Source organism: Theobroma cacao, chromosome 7 (genome assembly GCF_053813885.1).
Source record: "Theobroma cacao isolate CCN51 chromosome 7, ASM5381388v1, whole genome shotgun sequence".
Taxonomy (NCBI): Eukaryota; Viridiplantae; Streptophyta; class Magnoliopsida; order Malvales; family Malvaceae; genus Theobroma; species Theobroma cacao.
The window spans coordinates 5,792,068-5,814,191 of record NC_142645.1 but is presented as its reverse complement, the minus strand read 5'-3'; the positions used below and the strand labels follow the sequence as shown (position 1 = coordinate 5,814,191).

At 32.8% G+C, this 22,124-nt stretch overlaps 2 protein-coding genes and 1 long non-coding RNA gene across 3 annotated transcripts; 2 read left to right on the top strand and 1 right to left on the bottom strand.

Annotated features, from left to right (window-relative positions):
- Positions 1-2,377: 2,377 nt before the first annotated feature.
- On the bottom strand, positions 2,378-3,553 carry LOC148761546 (uncharacterized). The gene is made up of 3 exons (XM_088808639.1): positions 3,104-3,553; positions 2,845-2,901; positions 2,378-2,749 (listed from the first exon to the last, which is right to left on the bottom strand). Exons 1-3 carry the CDS (start codon positions 3,551-3,553, stop codon positions 2,378-2,380), a joined length of 879 nt encoding a protein of 292 aa, XP_088664765.1.
- A 1,541-nt stretch (positions 3,554-5,094) lies between these two features.
- On the top strand, positions 5,095-9,409 carry LOC108662973 (putative disease resistance protein At4g27220). Its single transcript, XM_018125150.2, has 3 exons — positions 5,095-5,494; positions 5,999-8,954; positions 9,078-9,409. Exon 2 carries the CDS (start codon positions 6,013-6,015, stop codon positions 8,929-8,931), a length of 2,919 nt encoding a protein of 972 aa, XP_017980639.2. The 5' UTR covers positions 5,095-5,494; positions 5,999-6,012; the 3' UTR covers positions 8,932-8,954; positions 9,078-9,409.
- Positions 9,410-16,341: 6,932 nt separating this feature from the next.
- Positions 16,342-18,206, top strand: LOC108662975 (uncharacterized). The gene is made up of 2 exons (XR_016027609.1): positions 16,342-16,603; positions 17,903-18,206. It is a non-coding gene; the product is annotated as an uncharacterized LOC108662975 (long non-coding RNA).
- The last annotated feature ends 3,918 nt before the right edge of the window (positions 18,207-22,124 follow it).

Below are 22,124 nucleotides of genomic sequence, written 5' to 3'. Positions count from 1 at the left end.
TATAGTGTTAAAAGTGACGGTTACATAAAAATAGGCTTTAATGCGCCTAATGAATGATATTATTATGAAGAATATTAATGAAAATAATCGTTACTGTAATTGGATGTAGTAAGACTTGTTCTCAAGTAAAGGTAATAGAAAAGAGGTGTACGAGAATAGGTACAAGAGAATAAGCTGTACATAAATAAGTATACGAGAACAAGATAAGAGGGTGAAACACTTGTACTTTAGGAAAGGGTTAAGAGGAACACCTCTTAACTACCTCCATATCTGAGCCACCAAGCCAAACTCTCTGAAACATCCCAAGATGAAAGTAACCCATGAACCCTGCCACTTATTCTGAGTTACTTTCACTGTCATCCAAGTGAAGCGGTTATTCTATTCAAAGTGGCTGTTCTACTTGTATTAGTTGTTCCATATGGAGTAATACTTTACTTTTTCTAATTATTTTACTTTAAGTAGTACTTCACTTATTCTGCGTGAAGTAGCGCTTCACTTGTTCTGCGTGAAGTAGCGCTTCACTTGTTCTGCGTGAAGTAGCTCTTCACTTGTTCTAATTATTCTACGTGAAGTAGCACTTTACTTATTCTGGTCGTTTTGTGTACAACATTATGTTGTAACATAATTCTTTAAAGTAACAGTATTAACCAAAATCTAATATCTACACTGCACTTTCATTCTTCAAACCAAATCTGTTCTTAGTGACCAATGGTGTTGCCACTGCCTTACAATTTTCCATTCTGAATTTCTTCAATAATTCTGAAGCATATTGTTTTTTGGTGCAACAATATACAATCAGACCTCTGTTCAATCTGCAAACCCAGAAAATATGACATTTTCCCCAAGTCATTCATATCAAACTCATTTTGCATCTTTGCTTTGAAGTCATTCAAAAGTTCACCACTTGGTCTTGTGATGAGCAGATCATCCACATATAGAGAAATTATCAAATAGATGAGGTTACCTGAGGCTTTGACATACAAAGTATGTTCATTCTCACTTCTTACAAAACCTTGACTAAGCAGATAGCTATCCATCCTTTCATACCAGGCTTGTGGTGCTTGCTTAAGGCCATATAGTGCCTTTAGCAACTTGCATACTTTATCTTCTTTCCCAAGTTGAACAAAACCCTTAGGCTGCTCCACATAAATATTTTCTTTGATAGTCCCATTAAGGAAAGCTGATTTGATGTCCAAATGCCATATCTCCCATCCTTCACAAGCAGCAAAAGCCACCAGTAGCCTGATTGTATCATGTCTGGCTACTAGTGCAAAGGTTTCAAAGAAATCTATTCCATACACTTGAGAAAACCCCTTCACAACAAGTTTGGCCTTGTATTTGTTGATGGTTCCATCTGAGTTAAGTTTTGTTCTGTAAACCCACTTAACTCCTATTACCTTCTGCTTCTCAGGTCTGTCAACCAAACACCAGGTATTATTCTTTTTAATCATCAACATTTCAATCTCCATAGCTTGTCTCCAATGCTCATCTGTAGCAGCTTCTACATATGAACTTGGTTCTAAGATAGAAACATGACGCATTGAATAACTATCTTCCAGAGGTCTAGTTCCTCTCACAGGAGGTTCATTAACATTTCATCCAACACTGGTTCATCTTCATTTTCAGATATGTAATCTGTTAGAATATGTTGACTGTATGAACTTTCCACAGCTTTAGTATCCCAATTCCACTTCATGCTTTCATCAAAAACCTCTCTACTGACAAAGAACTTCATAGTCATGACATTCAACAGTCTATATCCTTTAGAAACTTCACTATATCCAAGATGAATTGCAATAACAGACTTTTCATCTAGTTTCGTTCTCCTAGCATCTGGTATTTTAGCATAACATATGCAACCAAAAATTTTTAGGTGATCAACAGAAGGTTTTAAACCATACCATGCTTCATAAGGAGTTTTGCTCACCAGGGCTTTTGTTGAAGATAAATTGAGCAGATAGTTGGCTGTGTTCACAGCTTCAGCCCACAATGTCTTTGGCAAATTCCTTTCAAAGGGTAAACACCTTGCCATCTCCATCAATGTCTTGTTTTTTCTCTCGGATACACCATTCTGCTGAGAGCTATAAGACACTGTTAATTGATGTATAATACCAAACTTGCTCAGGTGACCTTCAAATTCTTTAGCTGTGTACTCAGTCCCATTGTCACTCCTCAACATTTTAATGGTCAAATTTGTTTGATTTTCTACTAATGCTTTTTACTTTATAAAAGCATTAAAAGCATCAGATTTCACTTTGAGAAAATATACCCAGCTAAATCTAGTATAGTCATCAATAAAAAGCAAATAGTACCTGCTTCCATTCAGTGATGAAGTCTTCATAGGACCTCCCAAATCAGTATGCAATAACTGTAATTTCTAAGTAGCATTCCATCTTCTGACTTTGGGAAATGGTACTCGTTTTTGCTTACCAAACTGACAAATATCACAAACCCTGTCAGATTTAGAAATCTCAAGCAAACCAACCACCATCTTATCTGTGCTCATCAGTTTCAGTGAACCATAGTTCACATGACTAAACCTTTTATGCCAAAGGTCATTTGCAGTCATAGTACAGTTGTAAGCAGCATGATTAACCTTCATCCAATCCAGAGGAAAACATTTGTTCTTCATTCCCACAATCAATAGCTCAACTCTAGTAGGATCTTTAACTGTACATGCCTTGTCCTTGAACACCAATTGATAATTGTCATCCAACAGTTGCCTTACTGAGTAGATTTTGACTAGCATCTGGTGCATAAAAAACATTTGATATTGACTTCAAACCATCAAGTGTCTGTACCTCTACTGTACCAACTCCAAAGATCAAAAGAGATCTCCATTACCAATTTCCATCTTTGTCCTAAAGTTGCCATCAAAAGTTTGAAAAATCTGCTTGCAACCTGTTAAATGGTTTGAGCAACCACTATCTAACAACCAAATGTTTTTCTTTTCATCAAAGTCTGCTTTCTTAACCATAAACAGAACTTCATCCTCCACCCGATCCTTTTGCTCAGCAACTGCAACTTTCTCATCAGCTTTAGTTCCTCGATTCTTGCAAACTTTTTCCACATGACCTTACTGGTTACAAGCTCTACATTTGACGTTAGGTCTATACCAGCAAAACTTCTCAGTATGGTTGGTCTTCTTGCAATATGAGTAAGGTGGAAAAGCTCCCTTTTGATTTCCTTGCTTCTTCTCATAAATTTTCTTTCCTTTGTCTTTTCTTTCATTCTCAGACTTTTTGTTATATCTGTTGCTGTGTCGTTTATCTGCATTTCTAGCCATCAAAGCACCTTCAACAACCTTATCTTGCCTCAATGCCCTTCTCTGTTTTTGAGCCTGTAAAGCATTCACAAGCTCATTTACAGAAATCGAACTCAAATCCTTAGAATCTTCCAAAGAAGAAATTTTTGACTCATACTTCTTTGGTAGACTTACTAAAAATTTATTTACTATTCTTTTCTTAGATAATTCTTCACCAAGCAGCCTTAAACGATTCACAATCTTGTGCACCTTTTCTGAAAAATCTTGAACAGTCTCTTCATCATCCATTCTCAGAGTTTCAAACTCTCTCCAAAGATTCAAAGCCTAGATTTGTCTAGTCCTATCATTTCCAAAAAACTCCTCGTTTATCTTATCCCAAACCTCCTTTGGAGACTTGCAATTCATAATCCTCGTAAATATAGAATCAGAAATTACAGAAAATAGAACAGAAAGGGCTTTGTATCTTTTTGCTACCTCTTCGTTGTGCTATTTCAACTGAGCAATCGTTGGATTAGCAACACTCAAAACAAGGGGATCTCCTCTAGCAGCAATGATCCCCCACAGGTCATAGGCTCTTAAGTAAGCCTCCATTTTAATCGCCCACATCTGATAATTTTACTTTGAAAAAATTGGAGGAGCAGTAACGGTTATATTCGAAGAAGCCATTTGAAATAGAGAGTTTAAAAAACTTAGCAAATAGGAAATCAATATTAAAGAAAAAAAATTTCTCACAATCCCACAAGATCCAAAAAAGGCTTTGATATTATGTTGAATTTAAGAACAACAAATATTAAAAAACAACAATGGTAGGTAAAATCAAAAGATGAAGGAGAAAACTGCAGAATAAGAAACTGGAAATGTCACATTCATACTATTACATATAGTAAACTGTCAATATTTAAGCAAGCCACAACAAAGTGGTTTTTCAAGAGGACCCCATAATCTAATGCACTACCTAAAAACAGGAAATAGGCCGCGTGGCCATTACAACTACCAAGGCTAATAGCCAAAGGATAATAACAAGCAACAAGAAAATAAAAGAAATAAGAACAGGTGCCTAACATTGGATCAAATAAGTAAAAGACAGCATGTGACAATCACATGATTGTCACTTTACCAAACGGTTTAAGAAAGCTTTGCACCGTTCTGAAAATCGAGCTTCCACTTCTAACACAAAACCATTTCTCTGCTGGAAAACTATTGTTGTCCAGGCTCATCAAGTCTCAGCCGTGCTGGAAGATTTCTTTGTCTTCCATAATGATAGTATAAACGGAAAATGGTGATCTAATTATTAGGTACCTGCTTCTTTCTTTCTTTGCATTTTCTCTGATCTTATGTTTTTTCAATTACTAGTGAGGACTTTCAGATGGGTGTTTTCAGCTTTGCTATGACTTGATTCCTGTGGCACTGTCTACTTGAAACTGTCTGTATTTGGTCTGAATCATCACTTGGAAAAGGCTCCTTGTTTTTATTTTCCTTGAGAAAAGTAAGATATTGGTGAAGGAAAACGAAACAAGACTTCTTGGTTTAATTATTCTGTAATTAGTCAGCAAGACTGCAACTAATTGATCAGGATTCTGATTAAACAAAACCAAACATGGTCAAGTGGGAAATATATGAAACCATTTTTAACAAAAAAAAAAAAATGTTTGCCGACACTACAATAAAATAACCCAATTTAGCTAAGAATCTAATAACCAAGAAACTACTAAACAATGATTCGAATAAAATTGACTTGCAATCATAGTCATCCAAAATCAGGACTACCATTCAATCATAGCAATATTTTAAAAGAGCAAAACAATGAACTATGAGCAAAACAATGAACTATGTTTTGTCTTTTAATCAAACAGCTCACATTTCAGGAAAAAAAGAATAGCTGAAATGAGACATTACTTGGCCAGATTATTAGAAGAAATTTCGTCAATATGAAACTGGCAATCAGACAAAATCAGACCTTGTATTTGCCAAGAAAATGTCTAAAGAAAAAGTGGAGTCAGACAAAGGCTGCTGTATATCTTTGCTATTTCCTGAACAGTTTCATTGACTCCCCCTCCTACCTTTTAATTTCTTCCTTTTTCCATCGCTTTTGCAGAGAGCATAAAAATTAGCAAGGAACATTGATTGCTGGTTCTGCTCTTAGCCTGTCTTCAATTCACTGCCTTTGTTCTCTGCATCTTCTACTATTCTAGACAATATCTTCCGATAGCTATCTGTCAGTCAGGAAAGGTACTTTCTTAACCTCCCATTATCTTTTATTCCCATAAATTGCTAGCATGTTTTACCTTCCTTTTTTAGTCTTTTTAATTTGTATGCTTTTCATTATGGTGTAGATTGTAGAATAATACTGTCTTTCCTTATGTTCTTGCACTTTTGACACATAGCTCATGATCATTATGTCTTTTTTCTTTTAAAAATGAAAAAGAGAAAAAACAACACTAGTCTCAAATCTAAAATCCTTAGTCAAACCTAACTGATCACAACCACTTGAACGAAGCTTAGCTTGACAGGTTTAGGGCTGAGGATTTCATGTAAATGGGTGGCTAAGCAAAAAATTTATTTTTTGTTTACAAAGATACTGAGAATATGATTTTCCTCGTTAAATTATTTATTAAATTTCTATCTACTACTTCATATATCTTCAATCGATTTCCTTTTTAATTCCTTTATTTCATGAACTTGATATGCCTCTGCATCCATTCTTCAACGAATCAATACCAAAATTTGGTGCAGGGACAAGCTATAATATGGACTTGATTGGACCAATCATTGAGGTTATTAAGTTCATTGGTCAACCAGCTAGAAAGTATCTAAAAAACCACAGAAAATTTAGTGAATACGTGGATGATTTCAAACAAGCTCAAGCAGATTTGCATGATCGCAAGGGGGATATTCACCAACAATTGCAAGACGAGCATTGTTTTGGTAAAAAGCCAAAGCAGGAAGTTGAAAGTTGGCTCAAGAAAGCGGGGGAGAAGCTTGGTCATGCTCAACATGTTGAAGATAAAGTCAGAAAAGGGAACTATCTCTTTCGTTCTTGCTTAGGGAAGCTTGTTGATGAAACCACTCAAACAATAAAGGAAGTATATGGTCAAGGTCATTTCTCTAATGGCTTGGTGGTTGATGATCCTTCAACCATAAGGGTTAAACTACCAACACCGGAGTTAACGGGCACGACTACTATAACAGAAAAAATTTACCAATACTTGATGGGGGATGGAGTTAGAATGATTGGAGTGTGTGGGATGGGAGGAATCGGTAAAACAACCATTATGAAGGATGTCCACAACAGGTTGTTGAAAGAAGCTAAGTTTAATAAACTGATTTGGGCAACGGTATCCCAAGACTTTGATGTTCGAAGGCTACAAAAGGACATTGCAAGCCAATTGAAAGAAAACTTACCGGATCATGAGAATACAATTGTAAGGGCTGCAAAGCTATCAGAAATGTTGAGGAAACAGGAGAGCTATGTGCTAATTTTGGATGATGTATGGAGCAGCTTCTCTCTTGAGGATGTTGGAATCCTTGAGCCAACAACAGATAATGGATGCAAGTTAGTGTTGACAACACGTTCAGAAGAGGTTGTTCGATCAATGGGTTGTAAGAAAGTCCAAGTGTCCTGTCTTTCTATGGACGAGGCAATGCAATTGTTCTTAAGCAAAGTCGGACAAGACATGTTGCTTAATCCAACTTTAGAATCAATTATGAAACTTGTTGTGGGGGAATGTGATGGACTTCCTCTTGCAATTGTCACAATAGCTGGTTGTATGAGGGGAATAACTGATCCTCTTGTGTGGCAAAATGCTTTGAATGAATTAAGAGGTTACATTAGAAACATCCAGGATATGGAAGATAAGGTGTTTGGATGTTTAAAGTTCAGCTATGATCGTCTGGAACAAAAAGACCAAGATTGTTTTCTATGTTGTGCATTATATCCTGAAGATTATGAAATAAAAAAAGAGGAGATAGTTGAATATTGGATGGAACAAGGACTTCTTGATGAAATGGGAACTAGACAAGCAATGCAGGGTGGCGGTAATTCTATTTTACAGAAGCTCGAAGAAAATTGTATGTTAGAAAGGGTTAGGGAGGGTACACACGTAAAGATGCATGATGTTGTTAGAGATATGGCATTGCATATCACAAGAGAAAGATTTTTGGTCAAAGCTGGTATGCAATTGGAAGAGCTTCCTGATAAAGAAGAATGGAGTGAAGACCTTGAAAAGGTTTCCTTGATGAGGAATTCCATATCAAAAATTCCTCAAAATATGCAATCTCCCGAATGTCAAAAGCTTACAACTTTGTTACTCTCAAACAATTCTTTTGAAGAAATTCCAGAATCTTTCTTTGAACACATGCTTAATCTTAAGATCCTTGATCTTTCTTTGAATTCGATTTGGAGTTTACCCAATTCTATCTCCAATTTAGAGAATCTCACAGCATTATTGCTTCGTGAATGCTCCAAATTAGAAAATGTCCCATCCTTGTCAAAGAATCAAGCTTTGAAGAAATTGAATCTTGAAAGAACAAGTATCAACAAAATCCCTCAAGGTTTGGAAATGTTGATAAATCTTAGATATCTCAATCTTGGATTTACCTTTGAGTTAGAAGAGATCCCCAATGGAATATTGTCGAAGTTGTATCATCTTCAACACTTGATCATTCATCCAGCATCATCAAGAGCGGAAGAGATTAAGACATTGAAAAAGCTGGAAGTTTTTGAAGGTTGCTTCACCAATGTGCAAAACTTGAGCATGTATGCTGGTCAAAGAAAAAGGCCTAATAAGTACCATATTTGGGTGAGTCACAAATTGATTGATCACTGGTTCTATAACTCATATAGGTCTATTACATTTGACAGAGGTTATAGTAGAATGGTTGCAATATGGGGTTTTAACATGAATATTGAAGATCCGATTATACTTCCATCTAATATTCGGCAACTACATCTGTATCATTGCGAAGGCAGGGCATCAACTTTAAATGATCTTTTCAGAACCGATTTGAAGGAATGTACAATTGAAAGTTGCCATGAATTGGAGTCCATTTTTACCTCATGGTGTGCATCACTCCAAACGCTTGAGGTTCTTCATATGAGGATGTTGACGAATTTGAAAGTCATAGTTGGAGAATCAGTACCACTAACGCCTGGAACTTTTTCCTCTCTTAAGGCAATTTATTTAGCTTCAAGTAAAAACTTAAAGAATTTGTTGCCAGCAAAGTGGTTTCTACAAAATCTCCAAAACTTGGAAAAGATTGAGGTTAGGATGTGCGACAGAGTGGAGGAAATAATAGCATCAGAGAAAGAAGGAACGAGTACCAATAATAATGTTATGTTTACTCTTCCCAAATTAAGGATATTGAAATTGGTTCATCTGCCAGAATTGAAGAGCATTTGTAAAACAAATGAAGTAATGGTTTGTGATTCTCTCCAACGAATTGAGATATGGCATTGTCCAAAGCTAAAGAGGTTCCCTCTGTATCTTCCCCTGCTTGAGCTTGACAATAGTCAACCATCTCCTCCTGCTTCTCTCAAAGAAATCTGTATAAATCCAAAGGAATGCTGGGAATCAATGGAGTGGGATCATCCTAATGCTAAGAATGTTCTTCTACCTTTGCTCAAATTTTGGGATAAGCGCAACAATCAATGGAAGCAAGCTGTTTAATAAACTGTCATCAAAAGCATAATGTGAGTCCTTTTTTCTCATAAAATTGCAAATCTAGTTTCATCTTACTTTCTTTTCATTTCATTTTCTATGTTTGAAACAAATACTAAGATTACCAGTCTTATTCGGTTTCTCTGTTTCGCTAGATACATGCAATGGGAAAGAAGGTTGCAGGCCCAAATGCTGAAGTAAAATCACAATTCAAACATCTTGCTTTCTGATGTTCTATACTTTGTATTTCTAGAATCAATTCATCCTTTTTACTGTTTGTTTGTTGAGCTCTTCCCAATTGTGGATGTTAAGCTCAAATTCACACTCTCCAAAAAAAAAAAAAGGTAGTTGGTTTTTCTACCATCAAAACAAGAGACTAAGCTTTGTTGTATGATTTGAAGTAAGGTTGCGAACTACTTTATCAGTGTTTAATACATGTCTATCAACATTACAAGGTTATTATTATTATTATTATTTTGGTTTTGTATCGACTCACCCATGAGTGATTTATAGGAATGTTTCTGTAGTAGAGAAATGCCAGATTAGATGCAAGATCTGGGCAATTTGGAACAAATCATTGTGTGGGGTTGTGACCGAATGGAGGAAATAATAGCATCATAAGAGGAACAAGGAATGGTTAGCAGTAGCATCAAATTTACTCTTCCCAATTTAAGGGAATTGGGATTGTGGCACGAATGGAGTAATGGTTTGTGACTCCTTGCTGTTTCTATGCTATGTCTATGTTTAGAATCAACTGCCTATTGCCAACAAATATGGTACTGTCGCCTGTCAGTTAAAATCATTAGTAATTTCATACTATTATACAATGACAAGGGCCAGCGTTACGCAATCATCATCAATATTGAAGAAAAGTATAACCTGTTAATGTTGATTTTATTAACCTTCATTACCACTATGCCATCTTCAAGTCTCCTGCAGGAACTACGAAAGACTGTTCATGGCATAAAAAGATGGTAAGAGCTTTGAGAATCTGTACAATTACAAAAGATTGCTGCCACAAAAATGAAAGCAACCCCAGTCGACAATCACCTAAACACCAGCAACACAGTGCCCTTTGGACAAAAACAGGGCTTGCCAGTGAAACTTCAACCCATAACTCCCCCTGAGGATTCGATAACAATAGACAAAAGGTCAAAGAAACATCCCCTTTTCACAATGATCAAACAAGAACAACAGAACCAACCCAAACATTAATGGCATGGAAGCTTGCGACTAGTCATCCTTTTTTCTTTCACCTCACAAATATCTCCATTTGGCTCCCAATGATACAAGTGCAACTGGTTTAACTCAACTGATCCATAAAATGAAGTCAACGGCAAACTTTCCCTTGTAGTTTTTATTTAAAGCTGAGAAGCCTAAACTAAAATGTAGAGGACCTTTTACTGGGCAGCAGGATTTGATCGAATCCATAGCACACCTTTTGTCTTCCTTTCCCACTAACCGAGACAATATCTCTAGTCTTGAGAATTGTTCCAATTTTTGTAGCACTTGTCCAATTTACACGCACATCCCCATTACTACAACAAATAGAGAACATTTGAGTGGTCATCCATACGTTTTCACCCAAATTTCAATGGAAAATCAAAAGCTTTAACACCTCAAATCTTTACTATGATTCTCCTACTAGATTGAATCAGTATTGTTTTGAATTAAAAAATTATACTAGTTGGGGGATCAAGGCTCGGGAGAGTTAAGGGAGACTAGGAGAGCAGGGGAGAAATTATAAAAGGGTGTTTAGGCCTTAATGTTCAACAGAATTCGGAGAAATTGAGGAATAGATAAAGGGCTATTATAGTAATTTTACACTCATCATATTACTTATATATAATAATATGTTTACTTAGTTTAGAAAAAAACAGTGATTCAATTTTTCAGTTTGCTGAGAAAATTCTGATCTCGATAATCAATCGAATAACCGGAAACCATAGACCTTCAAAACCATCCCTTATACTCGAATTCAACTAATTGACCTGTCGAAACCAAACTATGTCGGTTCCTATTGATTATGCAATTATAATCGGATATTTGCTCAAACTTATCTGTTACTTGGTCTTGAAAACGATTGTAGTTTAATGTAATTGACTTATAATTAGAAGTACATACTTTATAATATTTCCTACTGAGAATTAACTAGTCTCAATGATAAGAAGATGAGCAAAGCCAATGAAGTATTGTCTCAATAAAAGAAGAAAGTTTTACAACATTTTAAGTTTCAGGTTCAAACCTTAATTAGAGCTTGTATCAAAATTTCCAAGTATCTGTTAAACCTTAATTAGCATCTGTTACATTCCTTGTAATGGAGAAGTAGCATTCAGCATCACCTTTACTTGAACTAATTAAACCTTTCTTTTTCCACTGAGGATCATGTCTCCAACAAGCTTTGCTACATGAGATATACATTGAACATATTTTGGTTGATTCTGATATTTCTAATTACTTCTTCCCTATAGCCACTGCCATATCCTCTGAGTTTTCATAAAATCTTTGAAAAACAAGAAAACAATTTCTTCTGTGGTGAAAAGAGCTGAAAAATCATTGTATCTTCTTTCCTAGCTTCTTTGGTCATTCAAAGAACACAAGAATTCAAAAGCAGGTGTGCTTTCAATACTTCCTATTGCCACATGCTTGTTTAATTTTTAGCAAGAGAATTCACTGCTTTGTCAAGTAAATTAGCAACTTAGAAAATCATTCATTGCTTTGTAAGTGGCATATATGATAATTGATCTCAAGGCTGATTTTCTAAATCATGCACAAAATTTTCATTGTTCCAAAAAAGTGTTAATGTTGTCATCATCCTTTAAGATGCCATGCTATGATTGATTTTGTAATGCATAATCTAAGGTCTAAACCTTCCAAGTGAAGTTCTATGCCTTGCAACCGAGACATAGGGACATTGGGTTCATTTATGGTACAATATATAATTGAGGACAAAACCAACCGATATTCGTGAATTACTTAGATTAAATAAAACAAATATTGAAATGGTAAATTACAAAGAAAGTTCTAAAAAATTATATCATTTTCATAAAAAAACATTCTATTTCACAACAATGAAATTCAAATTAAATTTTTATTCCAAAATCTTAAATCCAGCTCCATTTGGAAAATTAACTAAAAAACGATAGCTTAACCAAAAAAAAAAATCATTAATACGATATTGTTTTAGGTTGCTCCTAGTTTTTTTTTTCTTTTCTTTTCCCCCTTCATTTTATATTTGTTTCTTAATTTCCCTCTTTCCTTCTCTTCTTAATTTTTCTTTAAGATCAACCAGCAATAAAAGGGAAATTAAGAAGAAAATGTTAAAAAGAGGCTTTAAAATGTATAGAAGTACATTTTTGAGTCAATTAATCTTTTCTCAAAAAAATGGATGAAAGGTTTTATCAGTTTTAAAAATTAAGAATTTGAATTGTGACATTATAAGATTTTCTAATGTATACTTTTATCTATCTAATTTATCTAATTAGAAATTAAGATCAGGAAATTATAGTTTTTCAGCTATATATATATATATGTAGATAAAAATATATGAAAGAATCAATCGACAAAACGGTACAAAAAATTCTTTTCATAAACATCAAGTTTTATTAGATTTTTTTTATTATTGTTACATATTAAATTCAAGTGAAATTTACAATTCCCAATACATTAGGCAAGAGCAAGTTTTTAATTTATCATTTATCTTTATTTAAAATATATGTTAGTAAAACTTTTGACTGATGAAAACATATTGTTAATTATATTTTTATAGTAATATAAAAATTCTGATTGCATTTATGATAATTTTCATTGAAAATATTCTTCGTAATTCTTAATAGTATTGAATACTTTACAATTCTCAATCTCTTCTTCCTTTCAGAATGTGTTATAATTCCACAAAATAATTTAAGCAATTAGCAATTGTGATGAAAAGAACTCTAACCTTAAAAATATTGCTTTCTTTCTTCATGTAAATCTCTCTTGGCATAGAGCTAGTTTGGGGACAGTAGCAAGGAAGTTTGCTGGTTATATTACTTTCCAAGCCTTTGTTCTTTGCATCTTCTTCCAATATTATTCATAACAAGGGAAATTACCATTAGCTTTTTTTTATTTAAACACTAAGATGCAACAATCATGTGAGTGTATCAAACATGAATAGAGAAACACGTCCCAATCCTATTTCTTCTACCCATCTCTCATATCTTGCATAAGTGTTAAAATTATATAATTATGCCCAACCTAAGCTTTGATATCACTAAATCTGTCACGTCCACAGACTTGAGGCACAACAGACGCCGCACACCTGCAAGATAAACCCTATAGGCATGTAAGGCTCCAAACATATATCTTAACCAACTAACTAAAATGGGTCAAATATATTTATGAAATATAATAATTCTCAAATTTATGATACTAAGATAAAATCCTGAATAAATGATTTAAGGTAACAAAAGGTTCATAACATTTAAACAATCCTGAAGCAAACTAACACCATATGCTAGCCTATGAAACGTCACTTCACGAAGTTTTCCACGTGTTTGACCAAATCACAACTTGAAAAAAAGTGAAAGAAGGAGTGAGTCCAACAATTTAGCAAGTGACTAACATCCCTTTAGCCGGATTAAGCATGCACAAAACATTTAAGCTAAAAACTTTTATTCTCATATAAATATCAAAAGCAGAATTTTGGGTAATCTGATTCAAATAACAAAACTATCTTAATTCCAAAATTTTAAAATAATAGATAAATATGATTTCATAATTATTACAGATTTTAATAGTTTCCCGTAACATACTATGGACATACTTAACTCCTATGACATAGGTCATATTGATAACAGAAACCACAATTAACCCTAGTGGCATGGGTCATAAAAATCATAATTAACCCCAGTGGCATGGGTCATAAATATATTAGAAGCAATCATTGGCTACTCTGAACAGATATCACAAATACCACTATTCTGTAACTGGTGGTGCGATTGGGAGATCAATCTCTAATCACATAATACATGTCGACACGGTCAATGTTTAACTCCCATTAGCAGGATCATGACATAGTTATACTATGAGACAAAACAAAATATATTTTCTGATTACTCAAGTTCACAAAACAATAATATTCACTTTGACAAAACTCATATCATGCACATCAAAAGCATATTTATTTCAAACTAAGTACTTATATATATAATCACAAAGATAATCATATATGCATATGTAGATAAAATTCATATTTACATTTCAAAATCAAAAATAGTATTTTACAAAAATTCACATTCTAAAATTCACATTCTAAAATCCAACATACGAAAATCATATATATACATTTTACATGCTCAACTCGATTTTTACAAATCATAGGACAAAACATATTATACATAATATATAAAATTTAATTTCACATTGAGACTAATTTTTAGGGTGTGAAAACATCAAAGGGATATTAATCACTTGATTTTGTCAATTCCACTTTTAAGTTACAAATCAGAAAATCCTCCTAGTAGCTTAATATTTCAAGAAATACATACAAAAATCAGAACTGAATTTGTAAACAAATCCTACAAGGTGACTTTCCGTTGACCATCCTAAACACTTAGGGTGTTTAGCAAACTCTATTGCAATTTAAAAACATTTTCAATTAAATAGGTAATATATTATTATTATTATTATTATTATTATTATTTGAGTTAATAAAAAATCAAATAAAATTGAGAATTAAACTTAAATCATAAAATTAGTAAAGATTTTAATTTCTGATATAAGATAACACTAATTTCATTCATAAAAATCATATTTATAATTTTTTTTTCATAAATTTTTTGATGTTTTAATAAAATCTACTAATTTAAGAAATAAATTTATAAAATATAAAGATATATACTTTTAGATATAAAAATACAGTAGAGATCACATATCCAATATTTATGAAGTTTACAACAGAATTTATCACATATTAATTAAAATCAAATTTCAAAAAAATTTCAAAAGGAATTTTCTATTTTTTGGAATTTCCATAACTTAGATGGTCATTTGTCATAGTTTGAGCTGCTATAACTTTTAACCTGAATTATTTCCAATGATGAAATCAACACCAATATGAAGTATTCATATCATACTACAACACAAAAATTTGTTTCGATTAAAAAGAAAACAAAATTCCCAAGTTTCAAAAGCCAAATCTCTTGAAATCATCACGAAATACCCAGATTTTTGGGTTTTCAGTATCAATGAGCCTAGTTTGAGGCTTTAATTCTCTTAACACAAAAAGCCCCTAAACAAGCCATTGATGTCATATTAAACATCTCATTTATACTACAAAAGTCCTCAAAAAAATGACCAAAAAGGTCACCGGAATATGGAGTTCCGATGACCCAAAGTTGAGTTGTCAAAACTGTTGAAAATCAAGTTCCCAATTAACTTTAAAAATTTGTAACTTCCAAATCACAAAATCGAACAAGATGCTACAAAAACCATTGGAAAGATATTTTCAAGATTTCTGATGCTACAAAAACCGTTGCTATCACTTGATTTCTACGCCACTATCTATAATACCCCGTATTTTGATATGGTGACTAATAAAGTTTATTGGATGCCAATTGAGGTTAATTATAAGGTTTAGAAACGATGAAAGATGAAATGAATAGTTTAGGATAAAATATTTTGCACACGAGAAAATAATAATAAAATAATAATATTTTTATCAGAGAAGAATTTATGAGATAAAAAGTGATTCGGAAGTTAATTGAAGCATAATAAAGTATTTTGGATTCTAAGGAGACAAGAGGAGATAAGTGGAAATTTTTAGAATAAAATAATATTTTATTAATAAAATAATATTAAAATATTAATATTTTATTCAGTGTCAAAATTTTTCATGAAGAAGGAGTATATGGTTAATCTAAGTGGGGGAGAAGAAGAATGAGAAAATTTTAGAGAAAAATGACGTTAATGGGGTCACACGTCTTTATTAAGTAAAGATAGCTCAGGCAAATAAATATTTTAAATATTTTAGGGACACCGCGTTGGAGTACAAACTTCATACTTTGTTTGTACATGTGTAAAAGAAGGTAATGGAAGAAAATTGAAGTTAAATGAGTGTTGGGAGAACTAAATTAAAATGGAAGGAAACAAAAAGGGTAAAACAGTCATTTTGCATCTCAAGTTAAAATTTTTAAGTTTTCGTGAACTCAAGCATTTTTAAACCATTTTGGACCTTGTCTTAGTGTCAAAGAAGTAAAAAGATTGTATAAAGGCAATGGAAAGATAAAATGACCTTGTTAAGGGCATTTTGATAATTTCATGAGAAAATGGATAAACATAAGACATAAATATCTAAGTTTCTAGTGACTTCTTCAAATTTCCAGCAGTTTCTTCAAGCTTCCAGCAACTTTTTTCTTCTTCCTCACCCATCCAATGCCATTTTCGTTCCACCTCCATGAAAATCAAATTTTTCATGGGATTTTTTTCTTGTTTTCTTTTCATTTCTTTTCTTTTCCTATTCCTTCCTTCTCCTAACTTCTTGGGCACTAAATTTGCAGCTTCTAACCCCAATTTCCAGCACATCTAAACCCTAGGAGAGAGAAAAAAAATCTCTCCTTGTTTCTTATATTTTCTATTTCTACTTCACTTTCAACAACACTTGGATTTTTAGGCTTCAAATCTTCATTTTCAAGGTTGAAAGGTATATATTTCCAACTTTTGGAATTCTTGAATTTATGGTTATATTTTCAGATTTATTCCCTAATTTTTTTCAAATTATTTTTTTTTGGAAAGATTAGGTTTTTTGTTGATCTTCATGCCTCCAAGCTCATCCAAGTAACGAAATTTTAAATTGGAATAGTTGGCCAAATGGGTTTGTGAATTAGACTAGAAACTTAGGTTAAATGTTAGGTTAGAGGGTAGATTGCCTAATGTAAATTCATTAGAATTATTAGATTTAATTTATGACTTAATTGAGGTTGTTATGGTTTATTGATAAATATAGGTTTTAATGGTATTTCGGGACTACTTGAATTAGGACCTTGGTGGTGCTAGTTTTGTCAGGTGAGTGAACTGCATTTCAAAACTTGTTTTGGGAATGTGAATGAAATTGCACAAACGTTTGAATGATTTATCCAGCTTTTCTTAAAAACAAGTGCCTTGGGACAAGCCTTTGGAAATTGCCTTTATGTTTGACATGTGGTTGGTTATGGATTTATGCACTATTACATTTTAGTGGTGTATATATATATATATACATATATATATATATATATATACATATATATATATATACATATATATATATATATGTGGTGTGCATGATAATTGATATTGTATATGATGATTATAACCGTGTGTGTGCACGATGTGGGGGAATGCACATGCCGGTTATGGCGTGGTGAGGGAGGTGGACGATGATAGTGCCCGTGTGTACGATGTGGGGGGATGTACACGATGGCACTGACTGTGCACGATGTGAGGGGATGCACACGATGACTCCGGCTATGTGCACGATGTAGGGGGATACACATGAGCTAGGCGAGATGAGGTGTCAGGCTATGTGCACGATGTGGGGGGATGCACATGAGCTGGAGCCGATGTGGTGGTATGCTAATTGATATATGCTTAAGTATATGTACATGCAATAGAAAGATTATGATTATAAGATATGATTACATGGCATGATGAATCTTGAAAATTTTTCGTTTACTTGTGAATTGATTTTATTGCGGCAAGAAACATTCTGTTTATACTGTCTTGCTTGGATGATTGCTGGAAATCCTCTCTCTTTCCAATTTCATGCTAAATATGGTTCCTTCATTATGAAATGATTTAATAACCTGGGGTTTGATGGAGGGATTTTAATAAGAATGTGAACTAAGTTGCATTGTTTTCAAAGATGTGCATCATGATTTCTAAACCTTCCTTAAAGTTGCTTGTTCCCTTCCTAGGTTCACTCACTGAGTTTGTACTCACGTTTTCAACTTCATGTTTTCAGATTCATGGGTGGTTGAGACATAGATTGAGGCGTCCGCGTACTCCCATCTTTTGGCCAGTTACTTTGACATTCAGTAGCCATATCTCCCATCTAAAGTCACTCCGCTGACAGTCAAGTTTTAATTATGTGTATATGACTATTTGTTGTGAAATGTTGAAATTCACTTGTCAAATTATATGTATGTAAATAATGGTTGATGATGCCATTATGAATACATGACTGGGTTTGATGAGTTGTTTTCAAAAGAATTGTAATTGAGCATTATGAAATTTCAAATTTTAAAGAAATATGGATTAACATATAAGATCATGTAAGTAGGCTTGCTTGGTCTTAGTGAGTTGAGCCCATTGGGTTTTTGCATCAATCATGGCCTTAAAATTGGGCTATGACACTATCTACTTTGAAAATGTTTGTATTTGATCTGAATCATCACTTGGAAAAACTGAATTAGGGCATGAGGATTTCATATCAAATGGGTGAATAAAACTGAATTGTACAAAAACTGATAAGGTAGGAGTGGGTCTGGGGCCACCTGTCCTACTCTCCTCTATTATTGCCTTTTCTTGTCTTGTGTTTCACAATAATGCAGATATAAATTGAACAAAAACTGACAAAGTAGTAGACCTATACTGCTCTTATAATCATCATTATTAGCATAAACAATTTGTTTTTACTCATCATTATTAGTGTCATCATCCTGCTCTTGATAACAAGAAAATGGTTATGTAAACCTCTTGAGCTACTCATTCCAACATTCATTAACAATCAGCTACTAATTCTTTATGATATTTTATTTACTTGGTCAGTATTAACAAGTCATACTTTTGCTTTGTAATACCTTTTAGCAAGTAAAAGCAAATAATAGGATAGATATTAAGTAGCAAAAAAAAATACACCAAACAAAGTCAAAATTGATGGCTAATTAAAAGAAAAAAAAAGAAAGAAATTATCATTTACTGTAAATTTCATCTATGGTACTACCCATCATTCATTTTATATGGGATCCTGCATTTGCCATGAAAGTGACTAAAGAAAGATGGAATCAGACAAAGGCTTCATTACTTCTCTGCTATTTCCTAAAAAAACTAGAGATTCTCTGCATTTTATTGTGACAGTTAAAAGAAATACAACTAAAAAACAATTTTTTTCATGTGGATGGGGTTTCATAATCACGTCTCTCTAACAAAAAGTAGCAGAGGCTTCCCAGATAAGAATATACAAGCATGGACAATATTGTGCACAAGAAGAATAACAGAGATAAGATAGAACAGAAGTAGCAACACTCTCGTAGAGATGAAAACAAAAGCAACCGCTCCTCTAGTCCAGCAAACATAATGGGTTGCCTTTCACCAGCAAGCATTGAATATGCTCGGTTGATCCACTCCCATTTTTGCAAGGGAGTCTGCGAAGAAGTTAGCTTCCTTGTATATCTGTCTATAAGTCACGTCTTTAATCAACTTCGGTAATCTGTCAATTTCAGAAAATATCTTTCACAGACTCTGGTTTTGATATCCATGAAAGAGCAACTCAAAAATCTGATTCTATTACTGAAGATATTACACCATTGCATGGAGAGGAAACAAAAAAAATGAAGGGCATTTTTAATTGCAAGAACTTCCGCATGATTGGACTCAAGCACACCAACGAGACCAAAGAAAAGACCAACTACGTTACTCTTTCTATCCCTAAGAACTCCTCCACAACCTGTTGGTCATGGTTGCCCTTTTTGCTCATCATCATTAGGGGGCATATATGCCACCTGTCTCTTAGGCTACTTGATAACTTGTGGCCTTGTGGCATTATTATGTGTGTGTGTGTTTTTTTAGTGTTTACAATTCAATTTTAATTATTATTATTATTTTTTAGTAAAATCTTAATTTTTATTATTTATAAAGAAGATGCGAAATAAAAATATCACTTATGAATTTTTCAAATTAGAATCTAATATTTCAAGAAATGGTAAAAAAAAAATTACATTAACTGATTTCATATCAAAATCCATTAAGATAGAATTTTTTACAACTTTTGAATGTTTCGGTGATTAATTCAATTATCCTATCATTAGTTTTGATCAATCAAGTCATTTATTTGCATTTGAAACTAATGATGATATCAATTTTTTTAAAAGTATACACAAAATGGAAAGAAAAAAAATGAAAGCTTGCATTTCACTTTGGAGGGACAAATTATAATCTTTAGCATGTATAAAGCCAAGTTATAATAGAGTAAAGGACCCTTGGGAAGTTGGGGGTATGTCCCCTGGCTACTTCCGTCCTTGGATAAGAACTAAATGGTTTTCTTTTTAGATATGGAACTTTTGACAAATCATCTTCTTTGATCTCTAGCTCTCCATCTGCTATGACCCTTCTGATCTCCATGAACAACTTCTCCTGAATACAAGGATACTTCACCAAATTTGGTAGGATCCATTGCAGAGCTACGGATGAAGCATCAGTGCCTGCAGTAAAGAGCTCAGAGCACAATGCCACGATTTTCGGTTCTTCAAGCTTTCTTTTCTCCTCTGGAGGTTGTAAATCAAACAATGAGTGAACGTAGGGAAGGAATGGCTCATTGCCATTATTTTGATCCTTCTTATATTTCCGTGCTTCAACGAAAGGCAACAATTCATTTTCTTGATTCCGTCGAAGCTAACGAAGCTTCTCCCAACGATTGTAAAACAAGATTTTCCCGTAACTTGGAAACAAATTGAGTATTTTAAAGTTGTCAATTGCAAGTGGCACTGAAAGTCCATAATGGTCTCGGACAGGGGGCGGACCTAGTAAACATTTTAAATGTTTTGAAATTTACATTTCCTCTCAAATTTTCATTTTAATAAAATACACAGTGTTTAATCTAACAAATTATGTCTTCTCATGTACATAAAAAAAATATAAAAAATTAAAAAAATGGGTTAAAGGATCCAAATAGCTGCCACTTTTATGAGGATTTTTTTTGCTAATATAGATGTTTTTATTCATGTATTCATCCAATTTTTATTAAATGAAACTGTTATTGACGTGGTTAAAGTTCTTCTGTTACTTTTTCTTCTACTTGATTTTTTTAACCTTAATTTCTTATCCTTTTTTTAACCTAATTAATTATTTCGTTAAACAGATTATGTACTCTGATTTTGCTATCTCTATAATATGAATGGGATATATTTTGAAAAAATTATTATTCTCAAAGGAAAATGAGAGGCAAACAAATTAATAACTATGATAAACAAATAATAACAAAACAAGGGGTTCTAATTTTTTTTCCTTACATAAGGTTTTAGACTACACAATAAGTGATAATCATCTCCTGTCTTTATGGTATATTAATTTATATATTATTATTAGTTACTATTCAAAAATACAATTGTTTGATTATGCCAATTAATTTTAATTCATAAAATCATATGATCCATATCGAAAAAAAAAAAAGAATCATATGATATTTTCGAATTTGATTGTAATTATATTATTATTAATTATTTGGAATTAAATGCTGCAATCACTGGAGATGATAACTATCCCTAATGTGTAACCCATTATTAAATTAAAATTACCCAAATCAGAAAAAGAAAAGCATTAAGCATATAATACTAATACACTTTTGAAGGTCAAAGTCATTTACATACTGCACTAAACGTTCAAGAAAAAAATAATCTCTGGGACTGATTGAATTGTATATTTTATCTCAGTTATTACTTCCTCTTTCTCAATTCGTTTCTTTTTATGTGATTTTGTTTTGTTTAATTAACACAATTTTAACCATTTTTTATGTGAATTTAAATTTTTTAAAAATATTTAATTTTAATATTTTATATTAAAATTTTGTAAACTCTTTTGTAATATTGATGCTCAATAGATTTTCATACCAAAAAGTAAGTAGACGATAATATTAGTTAATAAAAAAAATGAAAAAAATAAAAAAAAAGGAACGGAGATAGTGCTATAAAATTTTGCGATGGACTTTTATTCTTGGAACTCTTGTACAAACATAAATCTATTCAATGTATACAATTCTTCCTATATTTAACTCTAAAAAAAATAATAAAATATCCTTTTCAGATTAATCTCATATAATAATATCCTTTTCAAGTTTATCTCATAAAAGAGCTAATTTAATAAGGATTTACATTTAAAAAAAATAAAATTTAACAAGGATTTAGAAACTTTATAAAATCTGCAGAATGAGAATATTAATGAGATACCGTTACGTTTCTTCCAATTTTTCT

What these genes read in the sequence shown, in the direction of transcription:
- LOC148761546 (XM_088808639.1), bottom strand. Translation starts at nt 3,553, where the DNA reads ATGGATGATGAAGAGACTGTTCAAGATTTTTCAGAAAAGGTGCACAAG. An exon ending in TTTGCTGGTATAGACCTAAC is followed by an intron (nt 2,902 to 3,103) that starts GTCAAATGTAGA and finishes ACCATTTAACAG; the next exon opens with GTTGCAAGCAGATTTTTCAA. An exon ending in TAGGACAAAGATGGAAATTG is followed by an intron (nt 2,750 to 2,844) that starts GTAATGGAGATC and finishes TTTATGCACCAG; the next exon opens with ATGCTAGTCAAAATCTACTC.
- LOC108662973 (XM_018125150.2), top strand. Translation starts at nt 6,013, where the DNA reads ATGGACTTGATTGGACCAATCATTGAGGTTATTAAGTTCATTGGTCAA.